Source organism: Diuraphis noxia, unplaced genomic scaffold (genome assembly GCF_037042655.1).
Source record: "Diuraphis noxia isolate RWA-SAM2 unplaced genomic scaffold, SU_Dnox_SAM2 contig0003, whole genome shotgun sequence".
Lineage (NCBI taxonomy): Eukaryota > Metazoa > Arthropoda > Insecta > Hemiptera > Aphididae > Diuraphis > Diuraphis noxia.
The window spans coordinates 42,519,671-42,540,379 of NW_028301713.1; the positions used below are offsets into that span (position 1 = coordinate 42,519,671).

General features: G+C 30.4%; 1 protein-coding gene across 8 annotated transcripts in view; it reads left to right on the plus strand.

Annotated features, from left to right (window-relative positions):
* The window catches only part of pan (transcription factor pangolin), a 54,308-nt gene that overhangs the window by 26,594 nt on the left and 7,005 nt on the right, over positions 1-20,709 (plus strand). The window contains exons 1-9 of one of the 8 annotated variants that reach the window (XM_089224820.1): positions 7,898-8,690; positions 8,883-9,418; positions 9,640-9,760; positions 10,919-11,009; positions 11,981-12,073; positions 14,725-14,865; positions 19,451-19,533; positions 19,626-19,756; positions 19,937-20,111. In XM_089224820.1, coding sequence (XP_089080946.1) covers positions 8,267-8,690; positions 8,883-9,418; positions 9,640-9,760; positions 10,919-11,009; positions 11,981-12,073; positions 14,725-14,865; positions 19,451-19,533; positions 19,626-19,756; positions 19,937-20,111 — 1,795 coding nt within the window. In that variant the 5' untranslated portion in view covers positions 7,898-8,266. Of the gene's footprint in view, positions 1-106; positions 146-7,477; positions 9,419-9,639; positions 9,761-10,918; positions 11,010-11,980; positions 12,074-14,724; positions 14,866-18,010; positions 19,037-19,450; positions 19,534-19,625; positions 19,757-19,936; positions 20,112-20,709 lie in introns of those variants that run through there. The other 7 variants (XM_089224821.1, XR_016191231.1, XR_016191229.1 and 4 more) reach the window with 7 other exon arrangements.

The window sequence follows — 20,709 nt, forward strand, 5'->3', positions numbered from 1 at the left end:
GGAAATCGTTTTTCAAAGTCAGTGAAATATCCTCTTAATTTCCTGTATTTAAAGTTACTTAAAATGATATTAATAGTTATAATAATAAAAATAATTTTTTTTTCAGATGAGTTCCTATCTCGAATCTCAAAGGGATCCTTTAACCGTAAGTCCACATTTTTTATATTGCTTATTTAAAAACGGATATTTTGCAAACTATTTTAATCTCGGTGTTTATTTTCTCCTGTATCCCTTTTGCAATCAGAAGAGGACATTGTTGGTGGGGTATAGGGGAGCGGCTCGACGTCGCCCATCTTGAAATCGATGGTGTAAGCACAACCGAGAGGAGGGTGAAAGGGGTTTTCCATTTTTGCGCACGCGCCCAACCCTTTGAAAATCTCAAAACCTAATCATAATGCTGTCGTATCCTTTGCTGCGGTGGTCGTTATGATACTTTAAGATCAATAGTTAATAATAAAACACATGTATTAATTGTAATTTAAATGGATATGCATAACAAAATGTTAAATTATATAAATGCTTGTGAATATTTTTCACCAATCTTAACCGTATTAAATATTTCTCATCAAGGTTTTTCTCTTTCGGCGCAGATTATATAATATCGTAGTTCAAAAATGATAATTTATAGTGTGACGAAAGTAAACAAAAATGGCGTTATTTTAAGGTAATTTCTGGGTATAAAACAAAGGAACGATGAAAGTTAAAGGCAGTGGATGGGGGGAAAGATACGTGGTGTGGTGTTGACGCAATTTTGACACGAGATCAAAGGACCCCACGTACTTTTTGCAGAAAAGGTCCCGGTGTTTCCAAGGGTGCAAATCAAATTTTCGCTTCAATTCCCTGGCGACCAGACTTTTGATAAAATTCCAATGCCATTCCTCGGTTGTTTTTTTTTTTGTTAAAAATAAAAAAAAAAATAAGAAAAAAAATCATCAAAATGTGGTGGACTATTCATGACTAGCTTCAAATATCGTTCGATTTATGTTAAAGTTGGAAGTGAGAACTGTGTTTTATGAAATACGATATTGTTGCTTTATCCATAATTGAAATTTGATATAAATATATATAATTTTGTTGATATACAAGTTTATTTGACAAGTTTTACATAACATAACCTAACACAAATAAATCTGTGTTTCTTTGAATATACCTATTATTTTTTGATTTTTATTGGAACCATGAATTTATTGGTTTTACCACAATTTGTTACTTTATTATTTGTGTTTCTCATTGCTTTTTGAATCATAAGATTTCTTCTAAAATTAACGTCGGGATGGTAGACAATTTTATGAGGACGTGATACCTTCATGTGTTGTCTCCGTTTACTAGTTTACGTTTACTTTACTGTCTCCGTTTTTTACAAGTGCGTAACATTGCAAAAACTGTTTTTCATGGAATAGAACCACTCAGTCTGTAGTTCTGTACCCAGAAACACCAAAATTTAACACAATATAGAACATAATATTTTCTGTGTCGTAGCGTTATTATTTGTTTGTTATCTTTAATAAGAAAAAAGTTATAACGCTTTTAAAAAAACCAAGAAAAAAGTGAAATAAATATTTAATATTTTGTGAACATGACACCTTTTTCTTGACATGATATCATTGAAAAAATATTTTTTCACTCTTTTAACTATAATTTATTATTATTATATGATTTTCATTTTTAATATACAAGAATTGAAGGTTTGATACAATGTTTTTCATAAGTTTTTTTTTGTTATATAGCAATTTATAAATATCAAAAATATATAGTTTCAATTTTTTTTTTATAAAGTTTAAAAATCAGATATTGATAAGATTAAATATTCAAATGTAAAAGATATCTGGGCATCTATAGCTTATGTATTTAATCCGTTTTATTATTTTATTAACTTATGAAATAATTAATATCAATATTCAAGTTCATATACCTAATAGTATCACAGATATTTTTTTCAATGTTGATAATTATTTTAAAATATGAATTCAAAATTGAATAGCTAACACTATTAGTACTATTAGTATTATTCTATTAATTTATTACAGATAAAATAAACTTTACTTCACACCATTACTTTGTGTATTTACAAATTCTATACACCGTTTTTTTTAAAATTCATTTTATTTTCATACTTGATAAAAACTATTTAGGTGTAGCTTTGTTTATTTGAAATATTGTTGTCCTTTTTTAATTAACTATACAACAGACTATAACCTGCATATGAGAACATGATGAAGTCCAGTTGCAAATGTCACGTACCTTTAATTTCAAAGAGACCTTTGTTCAAAAGCCATGGGCAGAAGGGCAGCAAGGGGATGGTATAAAGGACAAATTGCCGTTGTCAACCCTTTATGTATGTTACAGTCCTCCCCACATACCTCCCTCGGACACCACGCGCTATTTAAACCAAACAATCGGTCCCCATCAGATTAAAATCTATTAATACTCGGAGAGGACATTCTAGTTTAATCTAATGATTTTTTTTTAACATGTATACTATGAAGTACCAATGACAATAAAGGGTAGCCGATGAGCAAATATTGGTACTAAAATTCCATGTACACCGTATAGTTTCGATTACTACCACCGGTCCCGAATTAGTTACAGACGAGATAATAAGGTGAATAGGAACCGAGGGAAAAGAATAAATATGAAAAGCAAATATGAATTTGCGATTAGGGAGACAAACGATGGATATATTTTATGGAGCTTCAGATTTATCTGTATACTTTTTAGGTATTGTGAAAAGTAAACTGAAAATCAGTTTCAACTGTTAATTTATAACATAGACCATAGTATAAGTGTCCTAGACTGTTTTATGTTCGCAGTTCAAAATTAAAAAAAAAAAAAAAAATTTTATATTGGTATATTTTGGAGTATATTATTTTGATTTAAAACACTTAGAAGTTATACTTTATTATGATTAAGTAGGTAATTATATTTTAGAGAAATTTAGTTAGATTAATGACGTATTTAGTATTGAGTTATGATTAAATATACAATTCTATAACTTTTGCATTTATCATCCTATTTTTTGTAACATTTTCGTGATGATAATATATATAAGTATTTCATATTATAATTATTTTTCAAGCATTTAAAATTATAGCCTTTATGTATTCTGTGGGTACATCATTATTATACCTATCACATTTCCCTAATTTATAAATCTATACCTACACAAGTTAAACCAAAATAAACGTTTATGAGCACCAAACATATAATATGGAACTTCTCTTACTTGTAAGTTAAACGATAGTTGCATGTTATTCAAATTGTACATGTTAACCCACTACGGTCAAATTACAAACCAATTGGCGCAATCATAATAAATCTATTAACCAACCCTTTTCAATACCCCCATGCAGCCGATCATAATCCATATTTCACGGCCTGCTGGGCTTGTAAACCACTTACAGTGGTCATTCCCTTTTATATGTTTACACTATACGATCATGTACAACCCGCACTTGACTTTTTTTTCGTAGCCCTTTCGAATTTCCCCTTTTTACATAGTGTATATTTTTTATTTCGATGTAGTTCGGAAACATTGGTAAATGCCTGAGACGAAGAAACTACGCCGTAGAGGCGAGTAACAGGATTAAGGGAGACATCAAAGGGATGAAAATTGCACTCGTCAGTCTCCAGTCCTAACTATATGCACGTCATTAACATACAAATGCCCAGGGGAGGGATAGTCATCATATTCGGTCCACTTGTCTTGTAACCAATCAACCCTATCCCATTACATCCCCCTGATGACAGTCCCAGTGATCAAGAAGGATGAGCTCTCCCATGGTACTAAATTATTATCGAAATATATACACATGTAGTCTATGTTAGTAGATTTGCAGGATAGAAAAGTAACAATTTTATGTAGATAAAAATAAATTTTTGAATAACTGAATTAAAATCTGCTGTTATAAAATATTAGGGTAAAAATTAATATTTTATACACCATTATGTTGTTATCATTTATGTATTATATAAGTATTATTAATTTCAGTCTTTACGATGAAATAATAAATTGGTACAGTTTACGAGCCACCGTGTATATTTTACACAACTAACATTTTTCCTGTATTTATTTTATTTCCAGTTAGTATTATTACTATAAGTTTTCCTTTTGTGTTTGAAGATGAAAAGAAATCGTTGGGGATTTATACTTTATTATTATTCAGCCATTCACCCTCTGGTGCATTAGTAAAATGGAAAAACGATTGTAAAATAAACAAGAACATTTACCAATAGAATCCTATTTTCTGTAATTTAACGATTTTGAAAAGCCGCTCAAATGATTATTATTTATTAATATTATTAATCTTAAACTATAACTAAAATAATAAATTATTGAAATAAATTGTACAGTATAAAAAGAATTGTTTTTTAAATACTTATACTATCTTGTGTATGCATTAAACAACATGATTTAGTCGTGTGTATCATAATATAATGTATTACAATTTTTATTTTACCAGAAAAAATCTAGCACCGCGTGAATATAATGTATTTCCTACCTATATTAATAAACAAATATTTTTTTAAACTGTATTAAGTATAAATAATTGTTTTATTAAATTATCTTAATCATTTATTTATATTTAACTTATTTAATATAATTTCTTTCATAATTTACAACCTTTTCCTCATTAATAAGCTTTGCAGTATATATATTTATATATATCTGTGTGTGTGTACAGATATTTATAAATAATAAAAAAAATTTACATCGTTTAAATGTATCGGGGAAATATAAGAGAAACTGATAATAGTATAAAAAAAAGTAATAATAGTCAAAATAAAATGAATAAAGAGAAAATTTAAATTCCAGACATTTGGTGGCCTTTTGCGTTCCTGCCAAAAGGCTAAAATACCCGTTCGACTATTTTTTTACATACCTAAAAAGTTGAAGTCTTTGAACCGTATACGATAGCGGGTTGTTATGAAAAAAAGTATTCCACGTTTTTTCCCAAAGGGTCTTTTTCTTATGGATACCGGACACTTTAATTTCCGTCCCTATAAAAAAAATCTGCTCATGCAAAAAAAAGAGGCACGCGGCTTTTCTTATAATACTACCAATCATTCTTGTTGTTTATTCATTATACGATTCGAAAAATTATATAATGATCCTGTGCGTTTTCGTCTTCATGAGTGTAGTTGAGTGACCCTGTGACGACGTCCAATTAAATATTAAAAAAATATGTTAGTGAATAAGTCAAGTACGCTATTGAAAGGTATTATAATTAAAATGATATTCTACTAGATATTCAAGTATTGGAGGGAAAAAATGTACAATTTTATTTAATGACTTCAATATTCGTACATGATAAATATTTTGAAGGTATCAAAACTTTTATTAAACATCCATATTTTACAAATTTTCCTGGTTTTTGTAATTTGAACATTTCGTATTTAATTTTAAAAAGCATTAAATAAAGGAAATGGAAAATAAACCTTTAATATATTACCTATGCATCTATAAACATTGTTAACATTTCCAAGAAGCTTATAATTTATTTGTCAATATAGTTATTTGATTATACATTCAACGTGAAAAAATATAATTACCAGAAAATTAAATATTACAATTTAGCAAAATAATGATACACGTATTATCTGTAATAATACGAGTATACAGCTGTTGTATTATTCTACCCAGTCTAAAATTATTTAAAATATAGTTAATTAATATTAAAATATTAATAAATTGATAAAACTATTATATGTTATAGGTAATCTGTAAAAATATGGTACATTTTCATAAAAAATTTCACAAAACGTTGTCTTATTCAATTTGAATACCTATAATTAATATATTTGTTATCGGCATAATAAATTAGTACTATATCGTTATTAATAATATTATGGTATATAGTTTTATATATATATATCAGTTATATCGTATATTATAGTATAGGCAACTATAATTTTTCGTATTGCACATTTGCACATACTTTTATCAAGTATATAATCTAATACTATTTAATTTTCATGTAGGTAAATTTTGTTTCTATGTTGATGATTGACAGCTTAATTTTTGTCATAGAGTATGTCACAGCCCAGATTTATTCCGAGTTTTGACAATGCACTTAACCGTGGCATTACTTGCGCAAATGATAAGAATCATCGTGCATATGGGCTTTATATATTACAACTGCACCCTTATATTATCCAACCCTCTCTATTATGGAGCTTTCCGTTAAGATATTCATCGGTCCACATTGTTCCCGGAAACCTTTCACTGATCTGCAATCAGATCCTGATTGAAAAAGCGTGTGGGCGTGGTCCGACGGCTTTAAAAAATATGAATGTTATTGAGAAATTGTTTAGTATGGCTTGTTTTTGTACCCATGTATTATTTTTGGGGGGTTATTATTTTTTTTTTAATTTTTTTTTTTTTTTAATGCACAAAAGGACCATAAATACGTTGTCACAGGGTTTATGGCATGTCCCCATTTACGTGTCTATTATTTAAGGATTAGTTGGGTAGATAATGGTAATGTTATTCTATGCATGGCGAGGACTTTGGTGTAAATCCTCGCAGCAGGGCCACTTCGGCCGCAGGGAGTCCTAATGTTATTCTAATGAGACGCTATATAAAATATACACAAATTGGTATTACAATCTATAATAAATATGTGGTAGAATAAAATATATTGCATTTATTATATAGTTATTTTCATAACACTCACGCTGCATATTATTTATTAGTAAAAGAGCGATTAATTTATTTCCTAAAATATATCATTACGATAAGTAATAAAATGTGCACATGGCCAAATATTAGAATAGGTATCACTGAAACTGACAGGAAGCATAAAACAAAATTAATATTGATACAATATTTAATAAACTAGTGTAATAAACATGAACTGAAAATACCGTGCCCTTATTATGTCGTGTGCTCATTTATATTGAGGTACGCGTGCCATCCAAGATATAACAATTATAAAAAATTGATAGGGGACAATGACAAGATAAAAGGGACTTAGCAATTGTATTTAAAAAGCCCCTCTATATGTTTCACTAAATCCTCACCAGTGTGTGTATACAATGACAACATTTTTCACATAATGTAGTTTGGTTGAGTGACTTCTGAAAAAATTATTACGTTAATAATTAAAAACTAAAGTCTGAATAAAATTAATAAAAATGAGTGTTTAATTATTACGTGTTGTTTATTAGATATCGTTTTGAATTAAATATAAAATTAATGTCTATTCTAACCATAGACCATAAGGTCTATGATTCTAACATCTAATAAAACAAAATATTCTCATCGCGTAGGAACTTATAAAATACAATAATTGTACGTTTCCGTTTTTTAATTATGTAAATTCTGTTCTATAATAAATTATAATTAATGATTAATTAATTGAAGGTTCCTTAATTATATAATTATTTTAATTTTATCAAGTCCCTTATTAATTATCAAATTTTATCAATTGTAATATTATAGTATGAAATATACTCAGTCAGTGACGAACTTCGTATTTCAAACTTAACTAAAATTAAATTGCATTTATGTATTTATTTAATAAGGAAATCAACATTAGTGTGTGGTGTGAATTGCGAATTGACCAACTTGGCGTGAGATTGAAGAACAGTTCCGGAAGCTATTGAACTGAGGGTTCTTAACTTGATTATCTTGAAATTGATTCTATGAAACTTGTATTGATTAAATTTCAGAATTACATACGTCATTAGATTATTTTGGTTAATGTTATTGTATTTGAAACACCCGCATATAAAATAAATAAAAGTTGCTATACGCCTGTGCCCTGTGCCCTGTATATGTTATTATTTCATGCATACGAATAAAATTATTTACCTATTTAGATTATTTATTTAGGAAAATGTAAACCAACTGTTTCCTTCTGATATATTATTTTATAAAACATAACGGAATATTAAAAAAAAAAATAGTTCTTTGAAGTTTAAAAAATAATCGTTATTAAAAGCGAATCAAATATGCCTTTGAGTCAAAGAGCTCTTTGTAACGGGGTAAAGTGCATTTATCTGTTGGGGCGGAGGCATTGCAACATCAAAAGGACATACATCAAAGGTCCTGCTCTCCTACCATAATATATATAATGCGGTGTCGACTGTAAAGTTCTCCGTCAAAGTTGCTTTATTCTTTGGCCTTTCCAAAAGCTATCTCCGTTGCTGGTCTTTGATGTCCGTCCATCTCCTTTTACTTATATATTTGGAGTGAGCCAGCCCGCCAGTTTCAGTCGCATCACAGTCGTCGTTCGTGCGATATGTCCGCTGCTAGAAGTAACCGATGATGAAAATGAAAACTAGAAGGCAAGTCCTTATAAAAAAACCAGCCAAAGTTCGAATCGCTAGCGAAGCTGATATTATAAAAAAACTGGAAATTTGGTACACGCGATGGACGAAGAGTATTGGGCGACCTCTTACTCCATTAAACTTGAAGAAAAAAACCATAATGATATTGAAAACGCTCAAAGCTTCTACAGATGTCATATCTATAATCACGCTAGATTGGATTAAGAAGTTCATGAAGAATCGAGGTAACTTAGAAGGATACAATGATGACGAAACATATGCTGGACTATTGATTCCTTTTGACATCAACGGTATTCCTGATGTAACATTAAATACCACTAAAAATCCAGACCGAAAAGTGTGGCTACTGATGGCCGGCAACAAAAGTGGAAGACACAGGACCAGAGTATTAGTTATAGGTAAGAGATGGAGACCACCTTGTATGGAAACTGTGAATATGTTAGGGCAACCTGTTATTTACGCAGGGGGAGGTGATGGGTTTCCTACACAAGATTTGTTTAAATGGTGGTTTGAGACAGAATTTTGTCCAGCTGCTCTGTCTATCAATTCAAAAGCTGTGTTGGTTATGGATAAAGTATCTTTTATTCCAGAAAAATGCGAACATAATGGAGTTTCTTTACAAAATCACGACGGAGATCCAATTTCTAAATCTACATTATTTATTGAATTCAAAGCTACATACACAGCTCTACTTCTTACTCAGGCGTCCTTAGATCAACAATCTGAAAGATCGATTCAAAGATTTTTAGAAAAATATACATTAAAAGACGCGTTCATTTTATTACATAGAGCTTGGTTACAAGTCACCACGGAATCGTTTTCAACTTGTTGGAAAAATTGTACATATACATCTGCGATGAAAGGTATTATTTTGAGTGTACAGTGGTTAGCCCATGATCTTGGGCTGGAAGTATCAGATGACAATATGTTGGCTTGGATTTTATCTAATCCTGTGGAAGTCACTGAGCCAGAAAATTTGTCAACAGATTCCGAAGACATTGAAATCCCACCTTCTGCTACGCAAACAGTGGATTATCTAAAAAAGGCGTTATTATGGGTCGAGACTCAACCACTTGAACCGTCGTTTGTTATTGCGATAAGGGACTTGATAACTTATGCTAAACAGGCACGTATTGTATGCGCTATCACTACATCTTACAATTTCAAAACGAGCAAAAAATGTATTTTCAAACGATGCTGGCACGTAAAATGGTTTATTATTTTTTGTATTAAAATATAAATCAATCTTTTTTTTACAAATATCGTTTTTGGTTGAAAGATTTGTCTGTTTAGTACTAATATAAATTTTAACTAATTTAATTTTGTTTATATATTATTTTGTTACAGGCAAGCAAGATTGGTTTAGGACCAGCCCATCCATTCTTTTGCCACAACGGCGAGCAGCTGGGTACCCAACCACCACCCGCCCATATGGGCATACCTCCTTACCAACTTGACAAAGCACCCGGTGAGTACATTTTTTTTTTTTAATATCGATTTTTATTCTCACCCTTTAAAGCTAAAGAACCCCTAAATATGAGTGCGTGTAGACATTGACGAAGCCAATCCTTTAAAAAGGCCTGCGGTGAAAACAATACCGTTATGCCATGATAATTACGGTGACACAAAAAAGGGGTTTAAAAAAGTCCTCGACTTTTTAACAATTATTTTGCTCGCCCCTATGGCTATACATAACGAACCTCCTGGTCAAATTTTAATCGGTCCCTCATTTGTACGGTTTATATATTTTAATTGAAGTAAAGTTCTGCGTAAAAGTATAGGTACTACTTTTTTCTCATATATAAGTCTAAGTGTACGTCTAAGAGTGTGAAACGTTCTAGTGTGTTAAGTTCAACATCAGTACTCTCGACCTAATTTTTCTGCATATTTTACGTAATTAGTATCATTTTTAACTATATATAAATGTGTGTGTCGTGTGTGTGCATTATAAATAATATTATATGTAGAATACAACTAATATAAATATAAAATAATTATATTTTAAACAATTTGTTCATAATGTAATATGTATTGTTTAATAAAATTTCACCATTTATAAAATGACCGCCATTTCGTCAATTTAAAATAAAATATATGAGTATTCTTCAAAACAACTATATTATGCTCATATCTGAATAAAAATTCAAAATATTAAATAAGCACCTATGTAATGCTATTTTTAACTTGATATTATTTATGACGGGTTTCCAAAAAAAAATTATTATTGGATATAAATAACAGAGAAGATGATTGTTTTTTATAAAACTTTGTGGAAGGTTTTATTGTTCAAGTGTTAACATTAGCAACATGAAAAAATCCATAATGTGCAGAATCGATACCCTTTGTTTTTAGTTGAGTGCTCTTTCAAAAATCTAAACGCATTTTAAGACCCTTTCGTTTAAGCCGCCCGATTGGTTTTTATATTATCTCAAAAATTTGTATGGAACCAAATGGCACATTTATTCGGATCATTGAAATAAAAAATATTCAATTGGGTTTTTATATTGTATTGCAATTCTAATGTAATTATTAAATTAAATATTCAACATTTAAATTAATTTTAAAAATCTTAGTATTATATAAAAAAAATGTAATAGGTATATTAACTATTGTTTGTTTTATTTAGGACTTCCGAGGCCTTCAATGTACCCATTTCCCACAGGCCAGTACCCTTATCCGTTATTAAGTCCGGACATGTCACAAGTTGCAGCCTCATGGTAAGTACTTAAAAAAATTATTATTTTTTCTCTGAATTCAGTACTAATGCCTATGATTTAATTTTATTGTTTAAATATTTAATTTTAAAGTATAAATATTATAAAAAATATCGAAAATTAAAAGAAAAGCAGTATTTGTTTTTATTACTATGATAAAAAGTGTTTACTATTTATTAGAATATTTTCTCAAAGAATAGATTTTCTTATTAAATTAACTAAATTAATTAATTTAGACATAATATGTTGAAATTAATTTTAAATAACTGTTTCAGAATCACTGAAATACCTAAAAACGTATAATGTATATTTTCATATTATTTATTTATTATATAAGTTACTGAATTGTAAATAAACCAAATGCGTGATCACATTTTATCTTTTCTAAGAGGGATAGTATTTTTATCAAATTTTTATCTTACTACCAATGTAGATGATTATAATTTATAAAAATATAAGAGTATCTATAACACGGTGATTTTTACTTACATATCAATATTATCAATCTGTAAAATGTTTTCGGTAATATTAATAGTTGTAAACTCATAATTCATAAGTAATCATTAAATACGCTGAATATTAAAAAAAGTTATGAATTTTTAAAAATCGTTTAAATGTTAAACTATGGCGTGTAAATTATCGAATGTAGTGGGGCGTGGTCAGTCGACGCCCCGTGAAAACCTCTAATCTAGTTTGTCCACCACACTGACCCTTGTTTGTTCTTATTCCGGTCAATTTGTTACTAGGAAAATCGAGTTTCTCCCCTTATTTTTTTTTCTCAGTTTGGGAAATCAATCGGCTTTTCGTAGCCGACGGCTTCCGTAATTCACCAGAAACGATCTCTTTACTCCCTCGCAAAACTTATCTAAGCCGCTTTTCTTCCACTATGCTTTCTGTCCTTTGTACTTCAAATAACAAGGGCTTAGCTTTTTAACTGTACAACTTTTATACTGTGTTTGTTTTTATTTTTTCAGGCACACACCAGCCAGTATGTACCATCAGATCTCATCGGCTGGAACTGGTTTTAGAGGATCCTACCCACCTTCTTTAGGCACAAGCCTAACTAGGTGAGTTAAAACCATTACATATAACTACCTATATTACTATACGTTATACAGTAGAGTCCCGCTAATCCGGACTAGATGGGACCGGACTCTCTCCGGATTATCGAAAATCCGGATTAAACGAAATGACGTTTTTTTTTTAACTTACTCATTAATAAACACTATAAATAATAACACAATAAATATACTGTCAAAAAACACCTCATGTATTTATACGAATTCAAAATTTATTGATTTACAATTTTACATTAGGTAACATTATTATTTTTATTATGTATGTACATATGTATTAAGACTTGAAAAACTCCGTGATATTTTTTTGTTTTAATGAAGATTGACGTAATTTCGCTGTGCGATGTCTTAGACGCCTTAAGGTCAGTAGCTCAGCAGAAGATGTTTCACTTTGTTTTTCGAAATAAGTTTAATCCATATCTTAATTATGGGTATTCCCAAATATATATATTATACATAAGTACTAAATACGAAACATAAATTGTCCGGATTATCCGGATGTCCGGATTAGCGATGACCGGATTAGCGGGACTCTACTGTACTCATATAATTTAAAGCTGCCAAAGTAATTTATTCGAATAAACTTAACTATAACTTAACTACTTTAACTAAAATACTTATCTTAACTATACAAAATCATATACAATTATATTTACAGCCATACAAGTTAATACGATAAACTTAAGTTATAAATATAAAAAAATATAAACATTTAAAACGACTATATACATATAGGTATAGTTGGTAATGTCACAGAATATCTGATAATATATAATATATTTCATATTTTCTATGGTAGTGTTTTCCTCACTTTTGTCGTTTTATTATTACTAAAAACTTGAAATATTTTACTATTTATTACTTCAATCATTATTTTCTGTATAATATTATGTTGAAATCTTCTCAATATTCAAATTAATTTTTAGCAATTAAAAGACGTTTTGAATTTTCGAATTTTTATGATCAATCAAAAACCTTGAAATATTAATAAACACAAGCTATAAAAATTTAAAAATATTACAGAAAATACATGATCAAAGTTGTTATTGCATGTAAATGCATTAAAGTACAAATTTTGTCAAAATTCGTCTATAATATTATGAAAATTTCAAAATTATATTTTGTAGTTTTAAGCTATTAGATAGTTTAATAACTAAGATTTTAAATTATATGGTGTTTTGTCGTTTTGATACATGCAACGTTCCTCAAAAGTTATTATTATAGAAATATAAAAATCTAAGAAATCATACAGTTTTATTAACATTTCAAGTTCAAATTTTGACGATTCTTGTTATTCAATAAATATTATTAGTAGTTCTTCGAGACTTGAAAGTTTTTTCAATTTACATGATTAGGTACTAGATCTTAAATTAATTGACATTATAATATTTATGCGAGTAATTGTTTGAAAACATTTGATCAATCTACAATTTTATTAATAGAAAAATAAATTACTAATAAGTCAATAAATAATCAAAAAATATCCATAGAAGTGTACATTAATACACTGCTGTATTAGCTCAGAATCGTTTTACGGATTCGATGATTTATATTTATTATATATATCTATATATATTCAAATTTAACACGTCCATTACAGTGATCTTTACGCAATGGCATATTAATTCAATTTAGGTCGTTTAGGTACACTAAACATCTATTGTAAAGCTGACTAGCAGAGCGACTTTTCCTGTTTTTTAAAATTTATTGTAGGTGTATGTTAATAATAATATATGTTATTAGAAATATGCTATGCTACTTTGAGCTTTGTGTGTATTAGGTATATTGCATTTTAACAATATATTTAAAATAACAGTAATATTTTTTCTCCGAGTACGAATGTACTATAATTAGTAAATTTCTATAATTAATCAATATTAGCATTAGGCATATCATATATTATTATACCTATGGTTACGTACAAAAACATTAAATCAATATCATTTTTTTTTAATTTAAAAATTATGTTTTTATAAATACATATTATGATAAATTTTTGTTTGAAAGTACCCCTGCAAAAATTTCACATCTAAAAAATAGTTTCCAAAAAAAAAAATGAAAAATAAAAACGAATCAATTTTATAAAAAAATTATATAGAATTAACTTTAATAGAATTTCATCGTATACATTTTATATGAGATAGTAAATAACTTATAATTCAGATAATTCAGATAATGATATAAAAAAAATATTAGTATAATAACCAAAAAATACTCAAAAAGAAATAATTATCTATGTTATTACTCGTAAAATGTGCGTGTTTAATTTATTAAAATCGAAAGTAAATGTTAAGTATACATTTGGTTGTGGCGAAGACCTAAGTCGCCGTTAATATGAGTAACTGTCGGGTGAGGAAAAATAACAAAGCTTTTTTAAATGGTACTCTTTTATTAATTATAAATGATTATCACGGTAAATATAAGAGATAACAATTATTTATTTTACTATTATGCTTTATAACTTTGTATAAATTAATTGTATTTCGGGTATATATTTTACAATCATATTTTGTTCATTTTTTTAATTTGGTAGTTGTACTAAATGGGCAGAAAAATACGCTTCTCTTGGGCGGAACCTTATGCCCCTTTATCATTTATAATTGAATATTATATCCATAACAAAATATTGTGTATTTTTTTAGTGAGCTGTATAGGTTTTCACCGACTGGACTGATGACTGGTCCATCACCTCATCACCATTTATCCCATCATACCCATCATTCTCATCCTGCAATTGTAACTCCGGGAGTGAGACAAGACCTGCATACGGATTCTAATCACAGGTATTTTCAGAATTTTATGTTGATTAATCTTTCTTTTAGTTTTACAAATGAAAATAAAGAGGAATTTGCTTTTAAACTGCCTCAGGGAAGGGGTTTTTGCTGGTTGAATAAGCTCTTTAATTGCAGTTATAGTACAACGTAGTGGGAATAAAAGAGGGATGGTGAGGGGGAATTTGCATGTGGATTACACACTGTAGGGAGCTTTTTTTAAAACGCTCCCATTGGTAGTTTTCCGAGAGATGGTATCCATGGTTACGAATTTATCGAACGCGCCCCTTGTTTCAGTCAGGGATTCCCCGTCACTACTTGTATGTACTCTTTTATTTATTTTTATATTTTACCCTTTCTAAAATGTCCTAATGATTCAACTTGAACGCTTAAATTGCACTTCGTTAATTTTCACGTACATATTCTATTTAAGTTTTTGAAGTACTTAAAACATTTGAGAGTGATGTGCTTTCAATTATATTATTAAGAGCTATATTTTTAATTCTTTATTAAGAATGTGCATCATTGAATTTATTTATACAGCTTATACCGTTCGATATAGACATTGTAAATCATAAATTATGTTTGATTAATTATAATGAAAATTTGGTAAACCTTGCTACTTAAAAGTTAATTTATAATGATTCTTTTAAGGGTTCTCTATGTAATAGTTATATACGTACTATATAATATATTATAAATAATTGAATGTTTAACATTTGTTAGTCATAAAATAACACTCATAATTTGTCGTATTGTCTTATAAAAAAACATGAGTTCGTTTATTTGTGACATGCATGTTCTCTTCGGATTTGTTTTATTACTTCATAATTGAAATTCGCACTATTGTAATGATAAATTCACTTTATAATTAATGGCTAACAAGAATAATTATCATAATCATCTTTATTGTATGTATTAGTCCTTATCTACATAAATCATTTTCTCGGCTCCGGTGGCATTCATCTTTCCTATCTCGATACCATCATTGCTGTCTCTGACTATGGTTAGACATAGTATAGATTATATATAATTATTTTAATGTGGCATATCTTTAAAAATGAAATATTAATATATTATTCTGTTTAATATTTTTAATCAATGAGTTGTTATCTTTTCTAATATTAAATTATAAGTAGTTTATAATAATTAAACAATTGTACATTGCTATACTACTGATCACTAAAAAAAATATATTTATTCTTATACTATCACTTATATGCAAGGAGTATAGAATTTAAATCTTCTTCTCATATATAACAAAGTCGTTAAACAATACTTAATATTAATTAAAATAATTAACATTATAAATATCGCTTATATAATATTACGTAGTACGTTTATATTTATATAAATTACCTACATGATATCAGTGTTTTATGCATATTATTACGATTTATGAAATTATTATAATAAAATACAATTTTTATCAAAATTGTTTGTTACATTTCAACTTAGATTTATTATTAAATAAATTCGTAGTTATATGATATGTTCATTTTATAATAATATAATAAAATTATTTTACTGTGGTAAATAGTCTATTTTAATTTTTTATCTTAAGATATTGATTTATTTATAATGTGAATAATATTTTTTTAATTTCTATAAAAACTACTCTATATTATTCATCAAGCTTAATACTTAACACTTCCAATTACCTACTTACCCATTACCCAATGATATCATCAATATTAATTACAACCTCGATAAAATGTTTGTATTTTTATAAATTATTTAATTCAAATGTTTTTAACTGGATAAGTTATTTTTATAATAATATAATATAAAATACATAAAATAGTTGGTATTCCATAAATATTAATTATTAGTATAGGTTAAATCAGTAGTATAGTCAATAGTCAATGATAAAATATGAAGTTTAATTTTCCATATTGCTCAATTATATCAGCTTAAAAAAAAATTATTACCCTGTTGGTTATTTTTCGTAGATATTTACGAATACCAGAATTCCTGTCAAAGTATGAAACTATATAATGCATATAATTTCACAAATGGCTTTAGTATTACAATGATATTATATTTTGTTTGCTTTGCAACATATTTAAAATAATAAAATAGTATTAATTCCATAAGTACTTGCCTATTATTTTTTTTATTATTTTGTATAATCATATATTTATATATATATATATATTATATTAATAATGAATTGGTTTACATGATTTGTTATTTAATTTCAAATAATTATATTTGTGTTTCGTTTTAAAATAAATTAACAATATCTAATAACATCTTAATTCTAATTTTAAATTTACTTTTTTTGAAATCTCATCTGCGTAATAATCTATAATATTTGACCTATAATAATAAATAATAACTCTAAATTGTCGTTATGATAATAGTTTAGTAAAAAGCTAGAATATAATATACAACGGCGGACGGTGGTACTCTTAAGTATTAACGATGTTTCTTATTCGTCTGCAGATTACGTACTATGCCGTTCCAACGTACTCATTATAGAATATACATAACTAAATGTTGGCGAAATCATGTATACAACACTCCATCTGGTTACCATAAAGCGCCAACTTTATAAATTATTTTTTAAATCGTACGTGCTATCTATCGGTGACGGCATCATCCCCTAAAATGTCGCCATCTCGGAGACTAATATCGAATGACTAAGTGAAACCCCGCGCTCTGTGCCCATGATATTTTACTGGTGCACATAAAATTTCTTGGAAATGATAGTGTTTGTTTTGTTATTGGGCATGGGGGTGGGAAACAATGTAAAATCTTTACGACAGAAGCCGATCACTACGAAACAATCAAAATTATATCGATACGGAAAGCTCAGTGCTAAATTTTCAAATATTATCAACGGAAATGATTCGAAGTAAATTGTTATGAACACGATTCATACTTTGTAAACCAAAAAACCGTGTTTCGAGTGCGTGTGGTACACTTGCGCGGTGGCAGTCTTGTTATTGTTGTTGTTGTCGTTGTCGGGATTTTTATTTTTTTCGTACGCCAAAGGGTGGTATGAATGACGTAACGCCGTCGGCATTCCATCATTATTGACGTTTATGGGCAGAGCTCAGTGACCCCGCCTGGTGTTGGTGGGGTGGTGGGTTGGGGGGGTTTTGCTGAGTGAGGGTGTGGCACTGTTGGTTGGAGTGGTAGGGGTGAACGAGGGAGAAAGACAAATGTCACGACGACGACGACGGCGGCGGCGGCGGTGGCGACAACGGAAACGCGAAAATATATATAATATAATAATATCGTTCGTGTTTTTCTATCGTTCCGGCGAATATTATTTGTCGTCCCGGTGCCCTCGATCATTGTGTTATACGACTGTGTCGCGTCGCCAGCGCGAGTGTGTGTTTTTCGTGCATTTTTCTAAATACAGTCAAAAACCATCGCGACGCGTTTTCGCTCGCCCGTTTGTTCGTCCGACGACCTAGTACTGCGGTGCTGCCTACCATGTCGCCGCCCGTAATACGCCGTCCACGAACGGTGGCCGGCACGCGTCGTTCGCGCCGTTGTGCCGTGTCGTCGCCTTTTACCAGTCCGCTCAAAACGCAGTCATAACTTTACAATAATAATAATAATATTATTATTATATCGTTGACGTGCCGTTTTTAACGGACGACGGTCTCTTCGGTCCATCACACATGGAACCGCTGAACCTCGTGAAACGCAAAAACCGACCAGTGGCGGTGGTCGCCCCGTCAACGGTTATGTCGCCACCCGTTGTGGCGGCAGCCACGGCTCCCGTGTTCCCGTCCGGCCTGCTGTCCAGCCTGTACATGAACAGCATGCTCAACGATCAACTGTTCCAGCGGGCCGCCGCTGCCGCACAGTACGGTACCACCGGAACCGCTGCCTCGTCGTTCTGGACACCGGCTAACAGGTTCTGGCAGGTGATGCAGCAGCACAATTCAGCCGCACAACAGTACGCGGCTGCCGCCGCAGCCGCCGCCGCTGTCGTCGCGGCCGCAACCACCACCACCACTACCACCACCACCGTTGCCACTACTATCACTACCACCACGACCACTGCATACTCATCCTCCTGCTCGTCCTTGTCAACATCGTCTTCCTGCACCGCCACCGCCACCTCCAACACCGCAATCGTGCCATCGTCATCCACCTCGAATAAGGACGATAGAAAGAGATCGGTTTCGCCCGCCAACTCTTGTAGCGGTTCCGCAACTCGGTTGGTCTTTTGGTCGCCATTATAAAATATATAATTATTCCACAAATCGGTGTTCGCGCAAATTATACCTACAAAATAAACTATGCAGACGGGTTTTGGAAAAATATTAAAATTATAATAAATAGTTGGGGGCCGCATGTAATACGTGTGTTTATTCATGTTTTCTCCATCGATTGGGTTTAAACGGTAGATAATAATAATATGTATCATCACTTCACACTCGAATGGTCGGATTATTGTTTTGCTTCGATTTTCTGGTTAAAATCGAATTAAGTATGCAGTGCGCATACTATTATAATAAATAATACGAAACTCGACATTTAATGTTTATACTTACTTTTCATACTATATAGTATATACCATGTACGCGGTACGACATATAATTTGCCTTATCAACAAATGTTTTTTTTTCAGGCCGCAAAACGACCATAGTAAAAACTCTTCGTGCTCAGACGGCTCCAAACAACATGATACTGTTCAAAACAGTAATAACCAAGGTAATGTATTTCTATAGCGCTGCACATGATTTCGTGACCGATGTACCCTATACCTGACTTAAATATTTTCTCTCATTTTACGAACCGTATAGATAAGAAGAAGCCCCACATAAAGAAACCTCTAAATGCGTTTATGTTATACATGAAAGAAATGAGGGCAAAGGTGGTGGCGGAGTGTACACTCAAAGAGAGTGCAGCGATCAACCAGATATTAGGGCGACGGGTAAGTGTCCATTAACAGTTTTTACAGTATATATTGGTGTATACTTATATGTTTGTTTTGAAATAATAATAAAATATGGAGAATTTGTTAAAAAAAAAAAAGAATAATAATAATTTAAAAGATAATAACAATAATAAGTGGGAAAAAACCGAACTGAAAAAGTGGTTTTGTGTAATATAGTGGCACTCTCTGTCGCGAGACGAGCAGGCCAAGTACTACGAGAAAGCGCGCCAGGAACGACAACTCCATATGGAACTGTATCCTGGTTGGAGCGCTCGGGATAACTATGGATACGGCGCCAAGAAGAAGAAACGGAAGAAAGAGCGCGTACCGGTCATAGATGCTGGCTCAGGAGGTAGTCCCTCGTTATTAATCGGCATTATATTTTTTATTTATTTATTTTTTGTTTTTCGTGTCCACGTGCAAATAGCAGCATGCAGTACCGACCCAGGCTAAAGATTTTTTATACCTTCGTTTTTGTCATATTTATTTTTATACTCCCAAGATAATATAAAATATATTATATAGGATCACTTTTGTTTTTCTATATACCTCTGGTTATAGCTCCTGCGGTGCTTAGTAAATAATTCTTAATCAATTCAAAAGTATTTTCTGGCTGGCTGGCTGGCTAGCTGACTGACTGCCTTTTATGGACATAATGGTTTTTATTATGCTGTTGTTAAACCTAGATAACGTTATTCCCGAGCCTGCACCAGTGTACGTACAAAATGTTGTTATGTATTCATTTAACAACTACTCTTATTTAGATTGTTTCAAATACCTATATACATTAGTTAGCAAATTGTATTCGTGTTATAATATTGAAATAAAAATAACACATTTTCCGGATCTATATTATAATATATCATATATCGTGGCATATCGTTTGGCGTGTGTAGGACGCCAAGTAAAACTACTAACCTTCACACTAAAATCCATTTATATAATTTAAT